At 44.2% G+C, this 23,823-nt stretch overlaps 1 protein-coding gene across 1 annotated transcript in view; it reads right to left on the bottom strand.

Annotated features, from left to right (window-relative positions):
- Positions 1 to 12,107, bottom strand: part of COMMD10 (COMM domain containing 10) — a 202,414-nt gene extending 190,307 nt beyond the window's left edge. The window contains exons 1-2 of the mRNA XM_075541418.1: positions 11,996 to 12,107; positions 8,787 to 8,877 (exon numbers count right to left, since the gene is read on the bottom strand). Of these exons, the coding sequence (XP_075397533.1) occupies positions 8,787 to 8,877; positions 11,996 to 12,036 (132 nt within the window). The 5' untranslated portion in view covers positions 12,037 to 12,107. The remainder of the gene's footprint in view (positions 1 to 8,786; positions 8,878 to 11,995) is intronic.
- Between the last annotated feature and the right edge of the window lie 11,716 nt (positions 12,108 to 23,823).

Here is a 23,823-nt window from a genome sequence, read left to right as displayed (position 1 = left end):
GAGGTCTTGTGCAGCAGATTTATCCAAAGCAACATGTCTTTTGGTCTCTTATGTTAATTGTGGATCCAAGCAAGACAAAATCCTTGGCACCTTCAATCTTTTCTCCACTTATCATGATGTTATCTATTGGCCATTTGTAAGAATTTGGTCTTCTTTCATTGAATCTTAATCTGTACTGAAGGCTGCAATGTTTGATCTTCATCAGCAAGTGCTTCAAGTCCTGCTCACTTTCAGCCAGCAAGGTCTGTAATCTGTATATTGCAGGTTCTTAATAAAACTTCTTCCAACCTTGATGCCACATGCTTCTTCATATAACCCAGTTCTCTGGTGATTTGCTCATCATAGAGATTGAACAAGTATGGTCAAAGGTTACGACCCTGATGCACACCTTTCCTGATTTTATTAAAAAATTTTTAAATCATTTTATTGGGGTCTCGTACAATTCTTATCACAATTCAAACGTACATCCATTGTGTCAAGCACATATGTACATTTGTTGCCATCATCATTCTCAAAACATTTGCCTTGTACTTGAGCCTTTAATATCAGCTGCTCGTTTTCCCCTCTCTCCCCACTCCCCCTACCTCATGAACCCATCATAATTCATAAATTATTATTATTTTGTCATGTTACACTGTCAGACATTTTCCCCCACCATCTTCTCTGCTGTCCATCCCCCAAGGAGAAGGCTATACTACTCAGATTCTTGTAATCAGTTCCCCCTTTCTATGCACATTCCCTCCACCCTCTAGGCATCGCCATTCTCACCACTGGTCCAGAAGGCGTCATAAGTCCTGGATTCCCTGTGTTTCCAGTTGCTATCTGTACCAATGTACATCCTCTGGTCTAGCCAGATTTGTAAGGCAGAACTGGGATCATGATAGTTGGGGGGGGGGAGCATTTAAGAACTAGAGGAAAGTTATATGTTTCATCGTTGCTACCCAACACCCTGATTGGCTCCTCTCCTCCCCATAACCCTTCGGTAAGGGGGTGTCTGGTTGGCTACCAATGGGCTTTCAATCTCCACTCTGACTCACCCACATTTACAATGATATGATTTTTTTGTTCCTTGATGCTTGAAACCTGATCCCTTAGATAGCTTGTGGGTCACACAGGCTGGTGTTTCTTCCATGTGGGCTTTGATGCTTCTCAGCTAGATGGCCGCTTGTTTATCTTCAAGCCTTTAAGACCCCAAATGCTACATCCTTTGATAGCTGGGCACCGTCAGCTTTCTTCACCACATTTGCTTATGCACACATTTTTCTTCAGCAATCGTGTCAGGAAGGTGTGCATCCTGGAATGCCAGTTAATAGAACGTGTTCTAACATTGAGTAAGTGCTTGAGTGGAGGCCCAATGTCCATCTGTTGCCTTAATACTAAACCTATAAATATATGCACATAGATCTGTTTCTCCACATTCTTACATAAATATATTTACATATGTACATTCCAGTCTTTAGACCTCTATAAATACCCTTTGTTGCCTAATTCCTCTATTTCCATTTACTTTCCTCTTGTCCCACTATCATGCTCAGTCTTCATTTGGGTTTCAGTAATTTCTCTCGGTTACCTTGCCCTTGCTGAATCCCTACCAGGCCTCTCACCCTCCTTGTCACTGATTTTGTCACTTGTTGCTCCCCTGTTCTTGGGTTGGTCAGCACCACCTCCTTACCCCTGACTCCCCCTCTCCCGTATCCCCCCGGGAACATTGGTCCCATTGTTTTCTCCTCCAGACTATTCATCCAGTCTATCTTATCTAGATAGATCTGTAGAGGCAATATGCACCAAAAATCAAGCCATAGAAAGATAGGCGATGAGTGAGAACACAGCGATGACAACAAAAAAGGAACCCAATGACTCATAGAAGAATAATTTAATTAAAATAAAAGTTTTTAAAAAGAAAGAAAAACCTATAAATAGATCTAGGTCTGATTTTTGATCTCTAGGCGTGTCCTTCAGTCAGGTCCAATGGGCTACCATGGTCTGGCCCCAGAGTCTGTCCTTTGTACTCCCTTAGGGGTTTCCTGCTCTGCTCCCACGGTTGCTCGGTGTCACAGGGTCAGTCTGGGCCAGTCCCAACACTAAATCTCCAGTGTTGTCCCCCTTAGGGCCCTGGGCCATTAAGGGATGGTGTGTCTCATAGTGGGATCAGCCATATTGTCCACTCTGTCCATTGGCTGCTTAGAGCAGGGATATCGTCCTTCAGGCCTGATGGGCCAGGATGTGCTCCACTCTCTCTTCCTCCCCCTTCTTTGTTCCCATTTGCTCTGATCGAACATGTCCCACTCCCCTAGCTGCAGCTTCAGTGCTGTGTTCTCCAGCAAATTCTTCTGGGGTGAGAGGCAATGGTCCACATAGCTGGTATGGGGGCCAAACCCTCAGGCCCCTCCACTGGCTCCCCACTCCTTGCCGGCAGACTGCATTCATCTGGCACTGGCTTTATATCTGGTCCCTCTTTCCCTGTGGAGACACAAACAATACCCTCCCCTTGGGTGGGTCAGTGCCCTATTCCCCCATCACACATCTTTTTTTTTCTTTCCTCTTTCCTTCCTCCCTACCCCCTTTTTAGTTGGCTACCATATGTTCCCCTGGATTTGGTCTGGCCCCTGCCATACTACCTGGACCTCACCCCTAGAGTGTTTGTATACAATAGCTTTTTCCCTGTGCCCCTTTTGTATTTACACCTTTCCTGATTTTAAACCATGCAATATTTCCTTGTTCTGTTTGCACAACTGTCCCTTGATCCATGTATAGATTCCACATAAACACAATGTAGTGTTTGAGATTCCCATTCTTAAGATTTCCATAGTATGTTATGATCCACACAGTCACATACTTTGGCATAGTGATGAAACACAGTAAATCTTTTACTTGCTTTCGGCCAAGATCCACACAACATCAGCAATAGTATCCCTTGTTGCACGTCTTCTTCAGAATCTGGCCCGAATAGCTGGTAGCTCCTTGTCAATATACTGCTGCAACCATTGTTAGAGGCTCTTCAGTAAAATTTTCCTTGAATCTGATATCAAAGATATTGTTGTATAAATTGAGCCTTCTGTTGGGCAACCTTTCTTTGGAATGGGTACAACTATAGATCTCCTCTGGTCAGTTGGCCAAGAAGCTGTCTTCCACATTTCCTGGCATAGACAAGTGAGTGCCTCCAGGGCTTCATCGGCTTGTTGAAACATACCAGTTGGCATTCCATCAATTCCTGGAGCCTTGTTTTTGGCTAATGCTTTCAGTGCAGCTTGAACTTCTTCCTTCGGCACCGTTGGTTCTTGCTCAGACGCGACCTCCTGAAACATGGAATGGGGACTAGTTCGTTATGGTACAGTGATTCCATAGTCTTTCCATATTCTTCTGACAGTTTCTACCTTATTCAATTTTTACCCGAGACTTTCAATATACAACTCAAAGCTTGAATTTTTCCTTGAGTTCTTTTAGTTTATGACATGCTGAGCATGCTTTTCCTTTTTGGTTTTCTAATTCTAGGCTTTTGAACATCTCATTATAAAAGTTGACTTTGTCTTCTTGAGCTGCCCTTTGAAATTTTCTACTCAGCTTTTTGACTTGATCATTTCTTCAATTTACCTTAGCAACTCTATGATTAAGAGCAAGTTTCAGAGTCTCTTCTGATATCGACTTTGATCCTATCTTTCTTACTTGTCTTTTTAATAACTTTTTGCTTTCTTCAAGAATGATGTTCTTGATGTCTTCCCACAGTTCATCAGGCGTCTGTAATTAGTATGCAATGCATCAAATCTGCTTTTGAGATGTTTTCGAAATTCAGGTGGGATAGACAAAAGGTTGTATTTTGCCTCTAGTGAACTTGATTTCATTTTTTTTTAACTTTATCCTAAACTTACATATAAGCAATTGATGGTCGGTTCTAGTCAGCCCCTGGCCTGGTTTTAGCTAATGATATTGGGCTCCTACAACATCTCTTTCTACAGATGAAGTCAATTTGATTTCTCTGTATTCCATTTGAAGAAGTCTACATGCATTTTTGTTCATAAAAGATATTTGCTATGAATAAGTCGTGGGACTTGCAAAATTCTTATCATGCACTCTCCAGCTTTGCTTCTTTTACCAACCCCCTATTTTCTAACTACTGCTCTTTCCTCATTGTTTCTAACTTTTGCATTCCAGCAGGCAATAATTATCAATGCATTCTGATTTAATGTTTCTGATGAAGGCATTGGTAGAATTTTTCAATTTCTTCTTCACTAACTTTTGTGGCTGATGCATGTATTTGAATAGTAGTTACATTGATTGGATTTCCTTGAAGGCAGATAGACATAATCCTAACACAGACAGCAATGTATTTCAAGATTGATTTTGCAATATCTTTTTTGACATTCCTTTGATTGTGTTATTCCCAGCATAGTCAATGATAGTAAATAGTAAATGGTCTTCTGCTTCAAAATCATCAATCCATTTCAGCTCACTAGTGCCTTGGATATCAATTTTATGTGCTCCATTTCATTTTTGACAACTTCCAATTTTCCCAGTTTCATATTGCACACATTCCAAGTCTGGATCATTAGCAGATTTTTGCAGCTATTTTGTCTTACCTTAAGTTGTGCCCCATCCACAAATGAAGATCCTGAAAGCACCATTCCTACATGCTTTGTTCCATTCATGTGGCCTGGTTGACTACACTATAAGAAAGTAGCTCGTCTGCAGTTACATCTCAAGTGCTCTAGGACCTGCAGGGCCCATCCTGCTGTACAACCTCTGACAATGTCCTGCTCCCATTCATTGGGCCTTCAGCATATGACAGTGTTTCAAAGTTGTGCATAACATTTTCAGTAGCTCCTTCCTCCAAAATGGAAAGCCAAGTCCTTTGTTCTGTTCACTTTTAACTCAAGAGCATCTAATGCAGCAGTTCTCAACCTGTGGGTTGCGATCCCTTTGGGGGCCGAGAGACCCTTTCACAGGGGTCACCAAATTCATAACAGTAGCAAAATTACAGTAATGAAGTAGCAACGAAAATAATTTTACAGTTGGGGGGTTACCACAACATGAGGAACTGTATTAAAGGGTCACGGTATTAGGAAGTTTGAGAACCACTGATCTAAAGAGTCTCAGAGTTTCTGTGAAGACCACACCATTTACCAAAACTAGTGAGATTTTACCAATCATGTTGTAAGGTGCCCTGGTGGCACAGTGGTTACACATCGGGCTGTTAACTACAAGGTCAGCAGTTTGAAGCAACCAGTTTCTCCTTGAGAGAAAGAGAGTCTTTCTATCCCTGGAAAGAGGTACAGCCCGGGAAACCCACAGAGGTAGTTCTAATCTATCTGATAGGCTTGCTGTAAGTCAAAATCAATTCAGCGACAGGGAGTTTTTAATAAACTGCAGTCACTGTGTCAATCCAGTGCTTTGTGTGCCTGCATCTTTTTAGCTGACCTTTACCAAGTGTGAGGTCCTTTTCCAGGGACTGGGCTTTCCTGACAACATGTCCAAAGTACACAAGGCGAAGTCTCACCATCCTTGCTTATAAAGAAAATTCTGTCTGTACTTTTTCTAAGACATATTTGCTTGTTTTGCTGGCAGTCCACAGTACTTTCAATATTGTTGGCTAACAGCAATTCGAACACACCAATTACGCTGCCGTTTTCCTTATTTGTTGTGCTGCATCTGAGACTACTAAAAATACTATGGCTTGGCTCGGGTGTTCCTTTGTCCCGCCTTGTGCAGCAGCCCGGCCCGGTGCAATACGTCCTTTCATTACTTGCCTGTTGCTTCATGAGCACTGGTTGTAGATCCAGGCAAAATGAAATCCTGGATATTTTTCTCTATTTATCATGATGGTGTCTATCGGCCAGCTTGAGGATTTGGGTTTTCTTAACACTGAGTTGTAGTCCATCCTGAAAGCTGCCGTCCTTGACCTTCATCAGCAAGTGCGTCAAGTCCTCCTCACTTTCAACAAGCAAGGTTGTGTCATCTGCATCATACTGTTTGTTAATAAGACTTCTCCAATCCTGAGGTCACATTCTTCTTTATATAATCTGGCTTCTCTGATTATTTGCTCAGCACATAGATTGAATAAATAGGGTGAGGGGTACAACCCTGTCACACACAGTCCCAGATTTCAAATCAGTCAGCATTCCCTTGCTCTGATCACCCAACTGCCTCTTGATGCATGCATTACAGGTTTCCCTTGAGCACGATGGGATGTTCTGGAATGCTCATTCATGTCAAGGCTACCCGCAGTGTGTGATACTCCACACAGTGGAATGTCTTTGCACAGTCAATGAAACACAAGTAAACATCCAGTATTCTCTGCTTTCAGCCACAATCCATCTGACATAAGCAATAACCAGCCTAAATTTCTGGGAGCACCCCCCACCTCAGGCACCACAGTTGTGGGGGGCTGCATTTTTTAACAACCACTCCCCACCCCCTTTTCCAGACTTCTGACTTCTAACTGCAGGAGTGAGTCTGTGCTTATTCATTAGTACTGTGTCTAAAGGGCAACTAAGACGACCCTCCCCATGCCGGCTGCTCCCCACGCCCGCTTGGTCACAGCGAGACACTTGTTTGGGCCAACTAGGAACCTTCAATTAAAAAAAACAATATAAAAAATATATAATTTCCTGGGAGTTCCCTGTCAACATACTGCTGCAATCATTTCTGAGTTGTCTTCAGCAAAATTTTATTTGCATAGGATAGTAATAATATTGTTCAACCATTTCCACTTCTACTGGACACCGTTCTTTGGGATGGGAAAAATTTTGATTTCTATAAAAACCACTCACTGCCATTGAGTCAATTCTGACTCATAACAAGCATGTAGGGCAGGATAGAACTGCCCCTTTGGGTTTCTGAATCAGTAGCTCTTTACAAGAGTAGAAAGCCAAGTCTTTCTCCAGTGGAGTGGTTGCTGGGTTCAAACTACTGGCCTTGTGGTTAGCAATTCAATTCAACCAGGACTCCTATAAGTGGACAGTATGCACAAAATACTACTGCAGTGGGCAGTACACACAATGAGAGGGCTTCAAAAAGCGCATGGGGAAAAATGGACTTTAAAGATAATGGGATTTTCCCACACTTTTGGAAGTTCTTTCACATCAGGAGACCTGGTGATACGTTAAGCACTTCAACTGATAGCCAAAAAGTTGGCAGTTTGAACCCACCCAACTACTCTATAGAAGAAAGATCTAGCCCATCAAACCATTGTTGGTTGACTTTAGGTGCCATTGAGTTGGTTCAGGCTCACAGTTGGTTTAGACCCTAAAGCAGTATGTTGAACAAACTACTGCCCTCTCTTGACCATCATGTGCACATTTGAGGCCATACTGCAGCCAACGTGGCCATCCGTCTCCTTCGGGTCTTTTTCTTGTTTGCTGACCTTGTACGTTACTAAGCATAATGTCCTTTCCCAGGGATTGATATTCCCGATATCAGGTCCAAAGTGTGATGAAGTCTTGCCACCGTCACTTCTAAGGAGCATCCTAGGTGTACTTCCTCCAGGACAGAAGTTTACAGCCAAGAAACCCTTTAGGGGCATTTCTACTGCCACGTGAGACTGCTGTCAGGTGAAAAGGACTTGACAATAAACAGACACACAAAATAATTGATCTCCTCTCCAAAAGGAAATCGATAGTCACTAATAGTTTTTTGAATATCATAAAGGTCATATGATCAAATCCCCCATTTTTACATTTAAAAATCTTTAGAAAGATAATCAGAATGGGATTATGAAGAAGCAATAGAGGGAAGTAGACAGTAGGTCAACGGAAATATATTGGAGATCTAAACTAGGGCTGTGACTAGGACTTGATTTAAGAGATATCTCAGAGAGGAAAATGGCAGAGCAATGAGACTGGCTCTAGGCCAGGAAAAAGCAGGGGAAAGAATAAGCGACCCCCTCTTGTTGGAGTGGTGGGTCTCCACCTTCCTCAGGCCGCGGCCCTTTCATACAGTTCCTCATGTTGTGGTGACCCCCACAAAGGGGCCGCGACCCCTGGGTTGAGAACCACTTTGTTAGAGGGTGATGCCTGCGACCAAGCGGACTAGCTGGTAGATGTGTGGGATCATATTTCATTTCTATAATCTGAAAAAAGTAAGTTGGGTAGATGACCAGTAAATTACTAAATAGGAAAAGTCCACAGCAGCCACACCTTTGAAATTACAGTGGAGAAGAAACAAAATTAAGTGAACGACGAACACTGGTTAATAATATATACACAGAATCATCTTAAAATCACTTTTAAAAGGAAAAATAAAACAATGAAATAAGAATTTTCCCAAAGCAGGTTCCATAAAACAGTTCCAAAATATATGTCATGACAAAAACAATGCCAGGGTGAAATACATTTAGAAATGTTGCTGCCACATTCACTCTAAGGCATTATCTAGAAACATTAGGCAAAAAACAAACTCACTGCCGTCAAGTCATGGCCGACTCATAGCGATCCCATAGGACAGGGTAGAACTGCCCTGTGAGTGTCCGAGACTGCACCTGCTTACAGCAGTAGAAAGCCCCGCCATTCTCCCAAGGAAAGATCGGGAATTCCAAACGGCTGACCTACTACATAACCAGGCCTCCCACTACAAACACCAGCCTGCAAAATACTCGGAAATTTTCCACGTAACATTTTACTTAGGCAGTTTTCCAAACATCTGACCATAGAACCTTATCACATTTCCAGAGACTAAATAGTCCAGAGAACACACTGGGGAGTAATGCACTTCACAAAACGTTCCCCAACAAGAAACCAGGTGTCAGTGGGCTCAGAAGAAAGCATTACAAGCTGCCCAAGTACACAGATACTAACCTTCAGGTGAAGCTTTTGAAGAATCCGGGTGAGCAGCCGTGGAAATCTCCCCATATCCATTGCATTTATCAAAGACACGGCTTTTTTCATGCTAAACAATTCATAGAAGCAAGTTTCAAAATGAGTTTTCCATGTTAAACTCTATTTGCGATAGTTTTCCTTTCAATCACTCTAACAGCAAAGGAAGTGGGCAATTTTAAACATTTCCCAAAAAAGATATCCCCCCAAAGCACTCCTGTTGAAAAGATACAGTTGGCTACTTTTCGTTCTTTGAGGCAAAGCAAAGGACCAATAAAATCTCTCACACAATGGTATTAATTGATCAATGGGTAGTTAAGTATCCACTTAACTCAATGGAACTTTAAAAGGTATGGGAGGAAGGGCATGTGAGGACAATTACACCCCCAAAAATACAACTTGGCAAATAATGAAAAATAAATAAACAAATACATCAACTACACACAAAATTACTGGGGATCACGAAGTACAGAGTTGTTTTAAAACTGTGTCTTAGATAAATACTTCTCAACCTTACGGAGTTGGGAGTCATTCGACTTTGATTCAAATATATTTCTTTGAAGGTGCCTTAAAAAGAAAGCAATGAAAACCTACTCCAGACTTTCTTTTTCATACTCTACTTTTCTGTGACACGCCGTAGCCCGGCAGGCAGGGTCTGCCTTGTGAGTGAGCGTCATGACAAGCTCTGCCTAGCTGCAGCCTGCCTTGTTTGCACTGTCCAGTCACCTAAGTTTATAATCTGTACAAGTCAACAGCCCATGTACTTTAGCCTACATATCTGCATTCAGCATGTATACTTTCCTTCCCTCAATGATATTTTAAATTTTATATCGTTGGCTGAATTAATAATATCAATAGAATTACCATATGTCCCATGGGATAATTTTTAATGTTCCCAAACAAAATGCTGAGAATGTCACTAAAGTAAACCAGGAACATATATAAACCATAAATATAGGAATGGACTTTTAGTTCACACTTAATCATAGCCCTAATCTAAGAACAATTAGTCTTTATGATGTGACCCTACTGGAGAGTTGCTCTCATGAAGAGATCCTGAGGATACGGGTGCTACAGCAAAATGTAGTGAAGAAATCGGATGGTCCCCAACTACCAGAAATCTGGGGTCTTAATGGTTGTCTTAAAATAATAGGTCATCTAAGTAAGGTGACAGCTAAGTCACAAGGAAGAAGCGTATATGTGACTGTACATAACAAAATCCAAGTTTGGAGGAGTGAATCGGTATTGGAGCCTAAATTCTGAGCCCGTTTGCAGAAGGCCATGAATGGCAGTGAAAGGCCAAAATCCATTTGCAGGGTTCGCAAGTGGATTGATGCAGATGTCTCACTGCCATCAAGTTGAGGACAACTCTAATGACCCTGTAGGACAGAGTAAACTGCCCCTGAGCTTCTGAGACTGCACATATTCATGGGACTAGAAAGACCTGTGTTTCTCCTGCAGAGCGGCTGGCGGTTAGGTTAAAATTTAACACCATATCATTTGGTCTCCCTTTTGACAAATTTTAATTTGTTCTAGTGTTTATTATTTTCTGCTTTCTTTTTGATTGGGGGAATTCTCTGTTTTACTTTGTTGTGTTGGGTGTTTTTATCTGCAGATGAAATCCTGGATAGGTAAAGCTATGGAGGCAGTAACTGGATTAATAGTTTCTTAGGCTTATGGCAGGGGTGGTTATGGGGAAATGGGGACCTAATAATAATGAGTGCAAGATTTTAATATGATTAACCATTGAATTGTATAATGTGTGGATTACATATCAATTAAATTTTTTAATATTTTCTTTTACGTAAAAAAAAGCCCACTGCTTGAGTTGTTATAATCAACTTTAAATAATGCAGTCTACAATTCTACTGCACTATGTTGGTTATAATTTACTGGCATAGTGTATGGTACCCAAGATGCAGGTCAGAACTCATGAAGTCCTGGAAGAAAGGAAAAATTTGAAATGGACAACTCTCTTCCCCTGGAAGATTCCTGCTGAATCCAAATGCAAAAGGGGGGGGGGTAAATAATTCCAATGTAGTACTCACCCACAGGCTTTAGTATCTGTTCCATAACCAAATATGAGCTACTTTCCAAAGGGGGTTGGGGGGAGGGGGGAAACCTGTCATCAAACCACGCTAACCCATAGTGTGAACTTCCAAAACTGTAACTGTTTATGGGAATAGAAAGTCCCGTCGTTCTCTCAATGAGCAGCTGGTGGTTTTGATCTGGTGACCTTCGGGATCCCAGCCTAACTCCTAACCTCTATGCCACTAGGGCTCCTCCAGCTACATTACTATTTAATGAATTTTCATTAAGAGAGTTCCCCGGTGGTCAAGCATTTGGTTACTAACCCAAAGACTGAAGATTGGAATTCACCAGTAGAACGACTTTGGTGGTCTATTTTCCAAAAAGATTTACAGTCTTGGAAACCTTCCGGGAAGTTCTATGTTGTCCTATAGGGCTCCTATGAGTCAGAACTAAGTCGAGACACCCATGAATATGCTTAAGTTGAGTTCATTTTTTCTTGGTTTCATTTTTAAAGGGGGCTTTTTGTTGCATGGCCAACATGTCCTACCATAAATAGAAAATGACCCCAATAGATGCAAAACCAATATTACCAAAAATCTGGCCACTTATACTTGCCAGCTGAAAATTCTGGGCCTGGGGCCAATTCCATGTGGACGTAAAGAAGTTGTGGACACGTGCTGCCGTGTTCAAGGCCCGCTGGCAGCCTTGGGGGCCGTTTTTATGGAAACCGAGGGAAGGAAGACTGTCCAAGGGGAAGGCACGTCCCTTCCTAGGGGATCCAGCGTTGCCCAGTGTCGGAACCGAGCACCTTTGCTCGCACCCTGCAACCAACCGCCCTCACAGCGAGCTCAGCTGCCAGGCGCGGCGAGAAGCCCCCCGCGAAGAGCAGACGCGACGGCGGGGGGAGCCCCGCGCGCCCCGCCCCGACCCCCGCCCCGCGGGCCCCCGACCCCGCGACGCCCCTCCCGACCCCGCGACGCCCCTCCCGACCCCGCGACGCGCGCTCCCGACCCCGCGACGCGCGCCCCCGGCCCGCGACGCCCGCGACGCCCCTCCGGACCCGCGACGCGCGCTCCCGGCCACGCGCGCTCGCCGCGCAGACGTCGGGCGGCTGGGCTTCGGGGCGCCCGCCCGGTCCGGGGGTCCCCGCTGGCGCCCACCTGGGGGTCTCCCGCAGCGTCAGCGCCGAGGACGCCGCCATCCTCCCCGCCCGGCCGCCGGCCCCGACTGTCAGCTGGCGGGGCGCGGCCAATGGCAGCGCCGGCGGACGGGAAGCCGGAAGGCTCAAGCCGCGACGGGAGGCGGCCCTGACGGGCCCGGGCCCCTACTAACGGGCGTTTAGGGAGGGCCCAGTCTCTGTAACGGCCTAGAACTAGGTGTCGTTTTGTTGGCTGTGCTCAACTGGGCTGTGAGTCAGAGACCCCGTGAGACAACAGAACTGCCCGGGGCTTCTCGTGCCTCCGGCAGACCCCAGTGGGCTCCTTTCCAGTGAGCAGCCAAGGGGTCGCCCGGGCCCCTGGTAACTCCGACTCGCACCACATAGTGAGTGCCCATGCACACAGACCTCTGCCTTTCCTGATAATATCACATATATATGTTCGCACATTGTGTGTGTGTGTGTAAACATGAGCCATTGTTTAATAAGGACTTTTAAAAAGCAGTTGCTACTGAGCGAATTCCATGAGTTTCAGAGCAGAGCTAAGCTCCTTTAATAGAAAAGAGAGGGAGTTTATAAAAGCCCCTCCCCACCCCCTGCAGAAAGGCCAGGGTGGAAAGGCATGGAACTTCCTCCAGTGTGCCAAGAGTATCTGGCATTGTCCAAACCAAAACCTAACTCACTGCCATCGATCAATGAGCAATCGTGTAGTAGGCTTCCAAGACTGTAACTCTTTACAGAAGTAGAAAGCCCCCTGGGTTTCCCACAGAGCAGCTGGTGGTTTTGAACTGCTGACCGTGTGGATCACAGCCCTTATGGAAACCATTATAACACCAGGGCTCAGGGGAGATAGCGTCACCAGCTCCATCCCAGGTACTGTGCGTGGGTCTGCCATGGTCAGAGCTCAGCAGGATATCATCTCAGGCTTGACAGTTTGTACATCTATTCATTCTCCAATAGCAGGTGCTGGGGGTGTACCTCAGGTTTGGACACACTATAGAGCTAGGCAATGCATGAGCGGGCAGATGAATAGCCAAGGAGATTATAATTATAGTATCCTGTAACAGGAACAACCAATCCAAACTCCCTGCCATGGAGTCAATGTTGATTCATAGTTACCCCCACCCCTGTGGGTTTCCAAGACTAATTGTTTAAGGGAGTAGCAACCTCGTGTTTGGTTTCGAACTGCCGACCATTCAGATCATAGCCCAGCTGTGATGCAGCCATCAGGACTGCTCAATGGTTCACAACTGCTTGGTCGAATTTAGAGAATAGCATGTATAGGGATTCAGAGGTGGGAGCAATGATAGGCCTCCCTGGAAAGTAGGTTCAGGAAAACCTGCAGCGGACCTGCAGAGATGAGGGCAAAAGGAGGTATCAAGGTGCCGAAGGAGAGTGAGCAAAGCTGGGGTGTATGGGACCTTTTGAGCAGAACTGGGAAAAGAGTCGGGAAATGAGGCTAGAAGAAGCCTGGAGTAGTGGACTGTGGCATATTCACTTAATCTGATGCGAAATGGATGCTATTAAACGTTTTTAAGCAAAGAAATTTTGTGATGAGGGTTGGTTTCTGTTTTTTTCAATGACTGTCTGCAGAATGATGATGGGGTTGGAAAGAGGCAAGCAGGAGAGCTGGACAGGCACCTACTGCAGTCATCTGCAGAAAGCAGTACAATCCTGGGGAAGTAAAAAGGCACTGGGGAAAGCAAAGATAGTGGATGGTGGATTAGTTACAGTTACATTTCAGCGGTAGAATCTTTAAGAGTTGGCAAAAGATTGAATTTAATTTTCCTTCCTAATTATGTTTTACTTAAATTATTATTTAAATTAGTTGGCATTCCTAGAGCAGGCCCAAAACATCCTAACTGAAAGGCGAAGCCAGATTGCAAATTAAAAGTGAATAATCCCCACATGGATAATTGAGTCAATTATACAGTGTGTTGAACACATACATTTAGTTCTACAACACTCCACACACTCCCCAATGTATGCAGTATCTGAAAAGATGTGTGAATCTACATAAATTATAAGTCTTTGATCCAAACACAGATTACCTTTCTTGGCACAATTTTAAAAGGGTCCCATTCCCCTCCATTTTTCAATCATTTTCCTTTTGTTTAGATATAGTGCCTGATTTAGAGCCATTAACCAGCAAAGATTGGTTCAAATCATTAAGGAAGTTCTCCCTGTTGCCTTCAAAGACATAGCTGGGCTTTTGAGCAAAAGAACACGGAGGTGCTTTGGGTGCCGAGTCTTTGTAACCTTGGGAAAAGCCCTGGACCTCACTGAGCCTTCCATTGCTGATCTATAACGTGCTGTGAGCCCCATGCTGGCTCCTCTGAGTCGTGGTGACAATTTAAAAATTTTAAAAAGACATTTACAGACACAAGACCCACTCCTTTAAACAAAAACAAAGCACAAACTTCTGACACTTTAGCAAAAGATTCTCCAGTGAATACAGAGGTCTCTCTCTAGAATTATTCTTATTTTCATGCCTAGAGGATTACTTCTTTTTTAAAAAATCATTTTATTGGGGTTCATACACTTCTTATCACAATCCATACATACATCAATTGTGTAAAGCATATTTACACATTCGTTGCCTTCATCATTCTCAAAATTAGCTGTCCGCTTGGGTTCCTGGAATCAGCTCCTCATTTTCCTTTTTTCCCTCCTCCTCCCTCCCTGCTCCCCTCCTCCCTCATGAACCCTTAATAATTTACAAATTATTATTTTATCTTATCTTACACTTCCCAGTGTCTCCCTTCACCCACCTTTCTGTTGTCCATCCCCCATAGAGGAGGTTATATGTAGATCCTTGTGATCAGTTCCCCTTTCTACTCCCCCCCCCCCTTCCCTCCTGGTTTCGCCACTCTCATTGCTGGTCCTGAGGGGCTCCTCTGTCCTGGATTCCCTGTGTTTCCAATATTCCCATCTGTACCGCTATGCATCCTCTGGTCTAACCGGGTTTGCAAGATAGAATTGGGATTATGATAGTTAGAGGGAGAAAGTGTTTAAGAACGAGAGGAAGGTTTTGAGTTTCATTATTGCTATCCTGAGTGACTAATCTCCTCCCCACTACCCCTCTGCAAGGGAGGTCCAGTTGTCTACAGATGGGCATTGGGTCCCCATCACACGCTCCCCTCATTTATGATATGATTTTTCCCCAGCCTTTGGTGCTTAAAACCTGGTCCCCTCGGCCCTTCATGATTACACATGTTGGTGTGCTGCTTCCATGTGGGCTTTGTTGCTTCTAGGCTAGATGGTTGCTTGTTTGCTTTCAAGCCTTTAAGACCCCAGACGCTATATCTCTCAATAGCCAGGCACCATCAGCCTTCTTCACCACACTTACTTATGCACACATTGGTCTTCAGCGTTTATGTGGGGAAGGTGATCACACAATGATGGTTTTTGTTCTTTGGTGAATGCTCCCTGATCCCTTCAACACTAGTGGATTACTTCTTATTGCCACTTGTTACTGTAAAGACTTGATGTGTGTATTAGTCCGGGTTGACTAGAGAAACAGGTATCAAGCACCAAAGGACAAAAAAACCATATCATCATAAATGAGGGGGAGGGCAAGGTGGAGACCCAAGGTCCATCTGCAGGTAACTGGACTTCACTTTGCAGAGGGGTAGCGGGGAGGAGAGGAGTCACTCAGTGCAGTGAAGCATTGGTGAAACACAACTTTCCTCTAGTTCTTAAATGCTTCATCCCACCCTCACCCCCACCCCCACTATCATGATCCCAATTATACCTTACAAACCTGGCTAGACCAGAGGATGTACACTGGTGCAGATAGGAACTGGAAACACAGGGAATCCAGGACAGATGATCCCTTCAGGACGAGTGGTACGAATGGCTATACTGGGAGGATGGAGGAAGAGTGGGTTGGAAAGGGGCAACCGGTTATAAGGAACTACATTTAACCTCCTCCCTAGGGAATGGACAACAGAAAAGTGGGTGAAGGGAGACGTTTGGCAGTGTAAGATATGATAAAATAATAATTATAAATTATCAAGGGTTCATGAGGGAAGGGGGAGCGGGGAGGGAGGAGGGAAGGAAAATGAGGCGCTGATTCCAAGGACTCAAGTGGAAAGCAAACATTTTGAGAATGATGATGGCAACAAATGTACAAATCTGCTTGACACAGTTGATGTATGTATGGATTGTGATGAGTTGAACTAACCCAAAAAAATGAAAAGAAAAAAATGAAACAAAAGTGTACCCCTGGAGACAGCATTCCATTTCACTTTTCCCCTAAAACCTATAAACCCATCTTCATGATAGACTCAGAGCCCACGAATTTCAGACCTCCACCAATTCCACATTTGTTTATTTGTTTTTCTTAGCAGAATATAAGGGTTTGAAACTGAGTTGCCTGCTACTGCCAGTCAGAATAAGAGAAAAAGAGAAGGAACAGAAGGGAAGGGGGGAGCAGTGAGGTATTTCCAGAGAGACTATTGTCTAAGAATAAGGAGTCCTCCTGGGCTATGAACTACAAGGTCAGTGGTTCAAACTCATCAGCCACCTTGTTGGGGAAGGATGAGGTTTTTTGCTTCTGCCAATATGTACAGGCTCAGAAACCCAAAGGAGTAGTTCTACTGTGCCCTATTGGGTCACTGTGAGTTAGAACTGTCTCAGGGGCAGTTAGTTGGGTTGTTTTGTTTTGTTTTGCTTTGCTGTCTTTGAATAGCCTGGAGGTGGGAGTAGGGAACAAAAAACATTTATCTGCAGACTCTTCCAATCTTCTCTTATTGGTCAAAATTCTTCTCTATGGTTACATCCTCTCAGCTGCTTTCCTGAGGTGTGTTGTCTGGTGTGTTGCCAGGCAGCCACTGGAGAGGCAGAATGCCCATGGATTTGGTATCATAGGAAATGGGTCCCCGGAGCGACAGGTAGAAGGGAGGCCATGCTCCAAACACTGCTCCTACCGTCCCCTGGCCCCACTTCTCAGAGGCAGGATGGTGGTGAGCAAGAACGTGGCAGGGATGTTAAGACCACAGGAACCGGTCAGAGTCTGTAAGATGCGCTTTACCTTGAAAGCCGAGCACCATGAAGCCCGGAGGGGTAGTCGAGCGGGGCCTGTGTGGGGAGGTGCACAAGTTGTAGACAGTCACGGCCCTTCAGTGCGATCACAGGACGGCAGTTGCCCGGGCCCTGCTGGGGATTGCCTCTGCCCTCAGAAAGACACATGAAAGTCTTATCCTTGTAAAGATGCCCCTGATTGGAACAAGGGTTCTGTTACCTTAATGAGGCCCTGGTACATTAAGGTGGGCCTAAACCTAAATAATGTTGAATAATTTCTAATAAAAGGACATAAAAGACCTCCAGAACTCGGAGGAGGGCATGCAACAAATGTCTATCCTCTAAAGCCAGCACTTGTGGTTTGTCTTATCACAGTGACACTAGCAACCTGAGACAGCGCATGGGAGCTTCAGCGCTTCATTGCTGTCCCTTTTTCAGGTCATACACATCTAGTTGTTGTCCCAAAGTGTAACCGGGCGAAGTCTGGAGTGCGGTCCTGTGACCTTCCTCGTGGGAGCTCGGAAGCTAACCCTCCTTTCTGAGTGTTAGTTTGGTATCCTTCCAGCCCCTCTCCTGGTGGGTTTCTTCCCTCCAATAGAGCTGCAGGCTAGGCACACCATCTCCCCACTACCTATGATTTATACTTCATACTCAGTGAAAAGGAGCCAGAGGTTGGCTTCACACCCACCCCCCTGAAGTTTCCACGGCTATGGAAACTCTGAATAAATCAAGGCGCTCTTTTCAAACATCCCAGCCCCCAATAGAAATTATTACTGGACAAAAGGGAGCACCTTCCTATCCACCAGTCAGGCTCAAATGACCCATAACCTCTATAAACTTTTGTCAGCTTGAGTTGCATGTGCAAGAATATTCCTTTGTAGCCCTGATTATTTCGTCAGTGCTTTGGACTCAGTGTCTGGCCCATGTCCTTAATGTTTTCAACATCTGTAGTCTGCCAGGTTCCAATGTCTAAGGGTAGTTTAGAGTCAAAAAAGGCAGATGCCAAAAGGATGCTCTGTTAACCATGCCCTGCCCCCAGACAAATATAAAATACAAAAAGACGCATTTTTGGTTTGTCACAGTCGCTTACTGAAGCCACTGGCCCAGTTTCCCTTGTTCTCAGCACCATACTGTGCACACACCTCCTCCTCTTGCCACACCATCTCTCAGTCGCAGTTTCTGACCCTGTTTTTAGCTCTGTAGACAACGCTTGCCTCATAGGTGTGAAAGAATCAACTGGAGAACATAATCATTTGTTCCATATATCCTCCCCAGATTCCCAGGGGGATACAATTTTTAAATGACCTAATTTTTAATGAATTGGATGTGTCAATGTTCTTGTTTAACATTGATCCGTGAGGAATAAACAATGCTGGAACACAATTGTTTTCTGAATATTGGCATACCAGGCAGTGATGTAGAAAGGAAGCAAGAAGTTAGATCAGAGCATCAATGTTCTAAAACAACAACAACAAAAACCCAGTATCCAGGTCACAGGCCATGTTTGCCCATATAAGTATTATTTACGCTTATCCACTCTTAACCAAATGGAGGCTTGGGAGGAAGTAGGAAGAGGGTTCCTGGCAGAATACTGAGTTACATACCAAGCTGCTGACTACTAGGTCAGCAGTTCAAAACAAGAAGCCACTCTGTACAAGGAAGATGAGTCTCTCTATTCCCTTAAAGCATGAGAGTCTTGGAAACACAGAGGCACTTCTATTCTGTTCTCTGTGCGTTATGAGTTGAAATCCACTCAGTGGCAGTGAGTTTGGTTTGAGATCAAAAATGTATGATTTATGGGCAGACTCCTTTTACATTAACCACAATTATTTTGAGCAGGAAATCATCTCATATTATCACCCAGTCATTTGAATTTGTGCCTAGTTTCCTCCATTCTAATTCCCAGGATTGATATTTATGCATAGGTTGTGTAAGACACTAACTAGTTTCTTTAGTGCTTTCCATCAGTGAATAGAGTGGGAAAAGAACTTTTCCATATGTTCCCTATGTTCCCATGGAGGGAACATCTATGAGAGTGAAGCCAGGTTACAGTTCCCTTTCACCAGATGACTAATAAAGAGAATGATGGATTTGATGTGCTGGTGATTATGAGGATGATGCTGGACCAAACAGCCTTTCTTGCTGCTATACATAAGGGTACCCGGAGTCAGGGCCAACTTGATGTCAACCAACAGCAGTGACAAGAATAAAGGGAATGAAAAACTTCAAACAGACAAACAGAAAAGGGGGAATAATCCACCCACCAATAGCAAACAAACAAGGAAAGAAGCCAAGCTTAATCACACATTTAGAAAAAGTATTTGCCAAGAGAAGAAATAGAAGCATCTGTCTGCCGCCTAAATGTAGGCCCCCAATAAGCTGAAACACTGTGAGGAAAAGGTGTCTACAAAACCATGAGAACTCTCTTCGTATTCCCCAGTTTGGAGAAGAGTGGAATGGGGAGATAGAGAGTTAGCCAAGAGAAGGTCTTAGGCTACGCTGGGGAATGTAAGTCCCTGTAGACCAGGACTCTGGTGACTGGAGGACCGCTGGCGCGTGTCCCCTTCCTCTTTCTGGCTGAGGAGAAAACTAAGGGGAATAGTGTCTAGGTTATCTACTAACAGAAATACCACAAGTCAATAACTTTAACAAACAAATGTATCCACTCAGTTTAGGAGATCAAAAGTCTAACTTCAGAACATAACCTTTAAGGGAGAGGCTTTTTCTCTCTGTCATTTCTGAGCAGGTTCTTGTCATCAGTCTTCCCCTGGGTCTTCATGCTTCTCTGAATAGACACCCTAGTTCCACAGAATGCACTCTACTCCCATCTCTTCTTTCTTGATGACAGTAGGTCCATCTGAACTCTACTTGCTTAGTCACTCTTTTATAGCTCAGGAGGGCTTGCAAGATACAATCTAATCCTGAAGATACAGCCTTCCTCTAATCCTGCCTCGTTAACATGAGAAATGTTAGGATAGGATAATTACATCATATCACGAAATGGAGGATAACTGCATAATACTGAGAATCACAGTCAAGTTGACACACATTTGTGGGGTACACAATTCAACCTATGACAAGAAGGGAAACTTAAAACATGAAACTGCATCTATTGATCACAAAGGACGGATAGAGAGCAAATATGAAGAGAAAAGAGAAAGAAGAAAAGACCCCTTGAGGTAAAACAAAAACCCTAAAAAGTACATTCATTGATGTCCCCGTGAAAATTGCCTTCCCTCAACCTTCCCCACTCCCCATGATTAACACTGGCTGAAACTCACAGACACTCAAATTCTTTCCCAATGCTGAGTCTGGGCTAGAGGAATGGATATGAGAGTGAACAACCGGGACTGATTTAGAAGAACACAACAAATAAAGGGCTGACCTGAAGCCTAAAGATGCCTCCCTACCAGGGACTGGACTTGTCCCTACCAAGAGGAGTGAGTTCTGATTAGAATATGAGGTGCGAAAGTAAAGGTCAACCCAACTACCTTCCCCTTCAATTGGCTTCTCCCCATCCTTCCCATTAATATTCTTATGCAAAAACATAGATAGGATGCAGCGTTGTGGAATCAAGCTGACATCCTGGATAGAAAGATAAACAGATCTCACATCAACAGGTGAAGGAATCAAATAGACTTGGCAAATACTCTAACAGAAAGATAGCGGGAGAGGCAGAACAAACCACAAAGATTAGGAATAAACACACGCACATGCGCAAGACAGAGAATAAATTTTATCAAGAAAATGGTCACATAGTTGTAGAAACGGGCCAAGTCCACGTCCAGTTAGGTTCCAAATGGGTCAGAGGCATCCCCTGACTCAAGTAGCTATGAAGACTGAGGAACTCAGAATTGACAGAAAGACCACAGGCTGGTGGCTGCAGAGGCCAGTAAATCCTAGATTGGCAGGTTAGAAGGGAAGTGTCTTCGATGACTCTGGGCAGCTGGCAAAATGCACAAGTCTCAACAGCTGGAGGACAAGGAGCCAGATGTAGGCTCCAGACCCAACTTTCCTAAAGAGTCCATTTACAAAGAATTAAGCCCCACCCTCAGGGACACCTACATGCATCAAAGCCATGACCAAAGTGCAAGAGTGGCATTCCACTTTAATCTGATCCTCTTAGGGAGGCTTATAACTGATTGGCTTTGATCACATTGTGTTAAATCAAATCATGGAGGATTACGAGGTGCTAACTGCCAAACCCTGAGCATCCAACTATCAAAGCATGTAAACAAACAAACAAATAAAATTTCAATCTGGAATAAAGTATAAATTAAGAGACAGAAAAAAATCCCCCATAAGTGCTCCTTCAGAGGGAACGTAATAAGAAAATAATTCAGTAAAACAAGAACTAAAAGACAACTTGATAAAAGACATAATTATGTATAACATGGTTTGGAAAGCCAAAGAAAGAAATTGAGGAGTGAAATCACACCAGTGTGTAACTAATACATAAATTAGAATTAGCAAGAAACAGACTAGGCACATATTGACAGAGTTGAAGGATATCCGTAATGAATGCAAAGAAAGAGGCAAACAGAAAATAGATATTAGAAAAGCAGATCCAACCTAAAGGTAAATTGTGTCCCAAGGCAAATAACCCAATTAATACACAGAAAATCCATTCAAATATTGTAATAAAGTTTGACTTAAATTTTTATGTTTGCTGGCAACCTTCAAGCTCCAATACTCCCTCTTCTGCTTCTGCTTCATATCTGGCCAAATTAAAAGAAACAAAGCGTAAAGAAAGCCCAGGTATTCCCGGGGAAACTTCCTAGGCAACAGGAAGAAATTCAAACTATGCAAGTCCAAGCTCACCTGAGGGCACTCTCAGCTCACCGCACACCTTAACTATCAGAAAACCCCAGCTCACTTGATCTTTCAACTCCCTGGTCTTTCTCGTGTACTTTTAGACTTGCTTTGGAGACTGCCCTATTCTCCCCAGAAAGCCACCATGTGTATATCCAACCTATTGTACCCTCTTTAGTGTATGCTGCTTACCATCAACTTCAACATCTGAACCAAACACTGGACGGAGGCTTCATCCCACCACAGAAGGTAATTTCCCTAAGGTGCTGGAAAAACTGAATCAGCAGCTGAATGAAAGAACATACTCTGCTTCCCCCGCTGCTCCATTGCACGCCCCCAGTGTTTGCCTCAGTGTGGTGGGGTCAGCTCAGTCGCACACCCCCCACTGTGTCTCAGGTGCTGTCCCGTGTAGGGCCATGTGCCCGGCTATGAAAAAGATATAGCGTCTGGGGTCTTAAAGGCTTGAAGGCAAACAAGCAGCCATCTAGCTCAGAAGCAACAAAGCCCACAGAGAAGAAGCACACGGCCTAAGCGAATACAAGGTGTTGAATGGACCATGTAGCAGACACCAAGGAACAAAAACAATCATTGTGTGATCACCTTCCTCACATAATCGCTGAAGACGAAAGTGTGCATAAGCAAGTGTGGTGAAGAAGGCTGATGGTGCCCGGCTACTGAGAGATGTAGCATCTGGGGACTTAAAGGCTTGAAAGCAAACCATCTAGCTGCCATCTAGCCCAGAAACAACAAAGCCCACATGGAAGCAGCACACCAACATAGGTGATCGCGAAGGGCAGAGGAGACCAGGTCTCAAACAACAAAGGCCGGGTGGTGGTGGGAATCACATCACCGTGAATGAGGGGGAGTGCGTGATGGGGACCCAATGCCCATCTGTAGACAGCTGGACATCCCTTGCAGAAGGGTAGTGGGGAGACGAGTCACTCGGGGTTCAGTGTAGCAACAATGAAACTCAAAACCTTCCTCTAGTTCCTGAACGCTTCCTCCCCTCCCAATTGTCATGATCCCAATTCTACCTTGCGGACCTGGTTATACCAGAGGATGTACAGCAGTGCAGTAGGGATCTAGAAACACAAGGAATCTAGGACAGACGAACCCCTCAACACCCGCGGTAGGAGTGGGGACACCAGGATGGAAGGGGGTGTAGAAAGGGAGAACCGATATTGGAGATCTATGTGTAACCTCCTCTCTGGGAGATGGGCAATGGGGAGGTGGGTGAGGGGAGACGTCGGGCAGTGTAAGATAAGATAAAATAATTATTTATAAACTATTAAGGGACCAGGGGGAAGGGGGGAGCGGGGAGGGAGGGGGAGGGGAGAAAAAAGGGAAACCGAGCTGATTCCAGGAACCCAAGTGGAAGGTGAATTTTGAGAATGACAAGTGCAACGAATGTATAAGGGTGCTTTGCTCAATTGATGTATGTATGGATTGTGATAGGAGTTGTATGAGCCCCAATAAAAAGATTTATTAATTAAAAAAACATACTACTTCCTAGGAAGATATAATAATAAATACTGGTATGGGGACAAATTCTGGTAAAATCACTAAACTCCAAATATGTCAAGCATCTACTCCCACTGTGAATGAGTCCATTCCAATTCAGGTTGTTGTTGTTGTTGTTAGGTGCCATCGAGTTGGTTCCAACTCATAGCAACCGTACACAACAAAACAAAACACTGGCCAGTCCTTCACCATAAAAACACAATTGTTCTTATGTTTACGCCCATGGTTTTATCCACTTTGTCAATCCATCTTGTTTTTTGCTGCCCCTCTACTTTACCAAGCATGATGTCCTTCTCCAGAGCTGTTCTCTCCTGACAACATGGCCAACGTAATTGAAAGCAAGTCTCATCATCCTTGCTTCTCAGGAGCATCCTGCTGTACTTCTTCCAAGACAGATTTGGTTTTTCTTTGGGCAGTGCATGATATTTTTAACATATATATGTCACTGCTTTTGCTCCTCCAGAAAACCCAGCC

Source organism: Tenrec ecaudatus, chromosome 2 (assembly GCF_050624435.1).
Source record: "Tenrec ecaudatus isolate mTenEca1 chromosome 2, mTenEca1.hap1, whole genome shotgun sequence".
NCBI classification, from domain to species: domain Eukaryota; kingdom Metazoa; phylum Chordata; class Mammalia; order Afrosoricida; family Tenrecidae; genus Tenrec; species Tenrec ecaudatus.
Note: the sequence above shows the minus strand (reverse complement) of the source record. Positions and strands in the feature narration are given on the sequence as shown.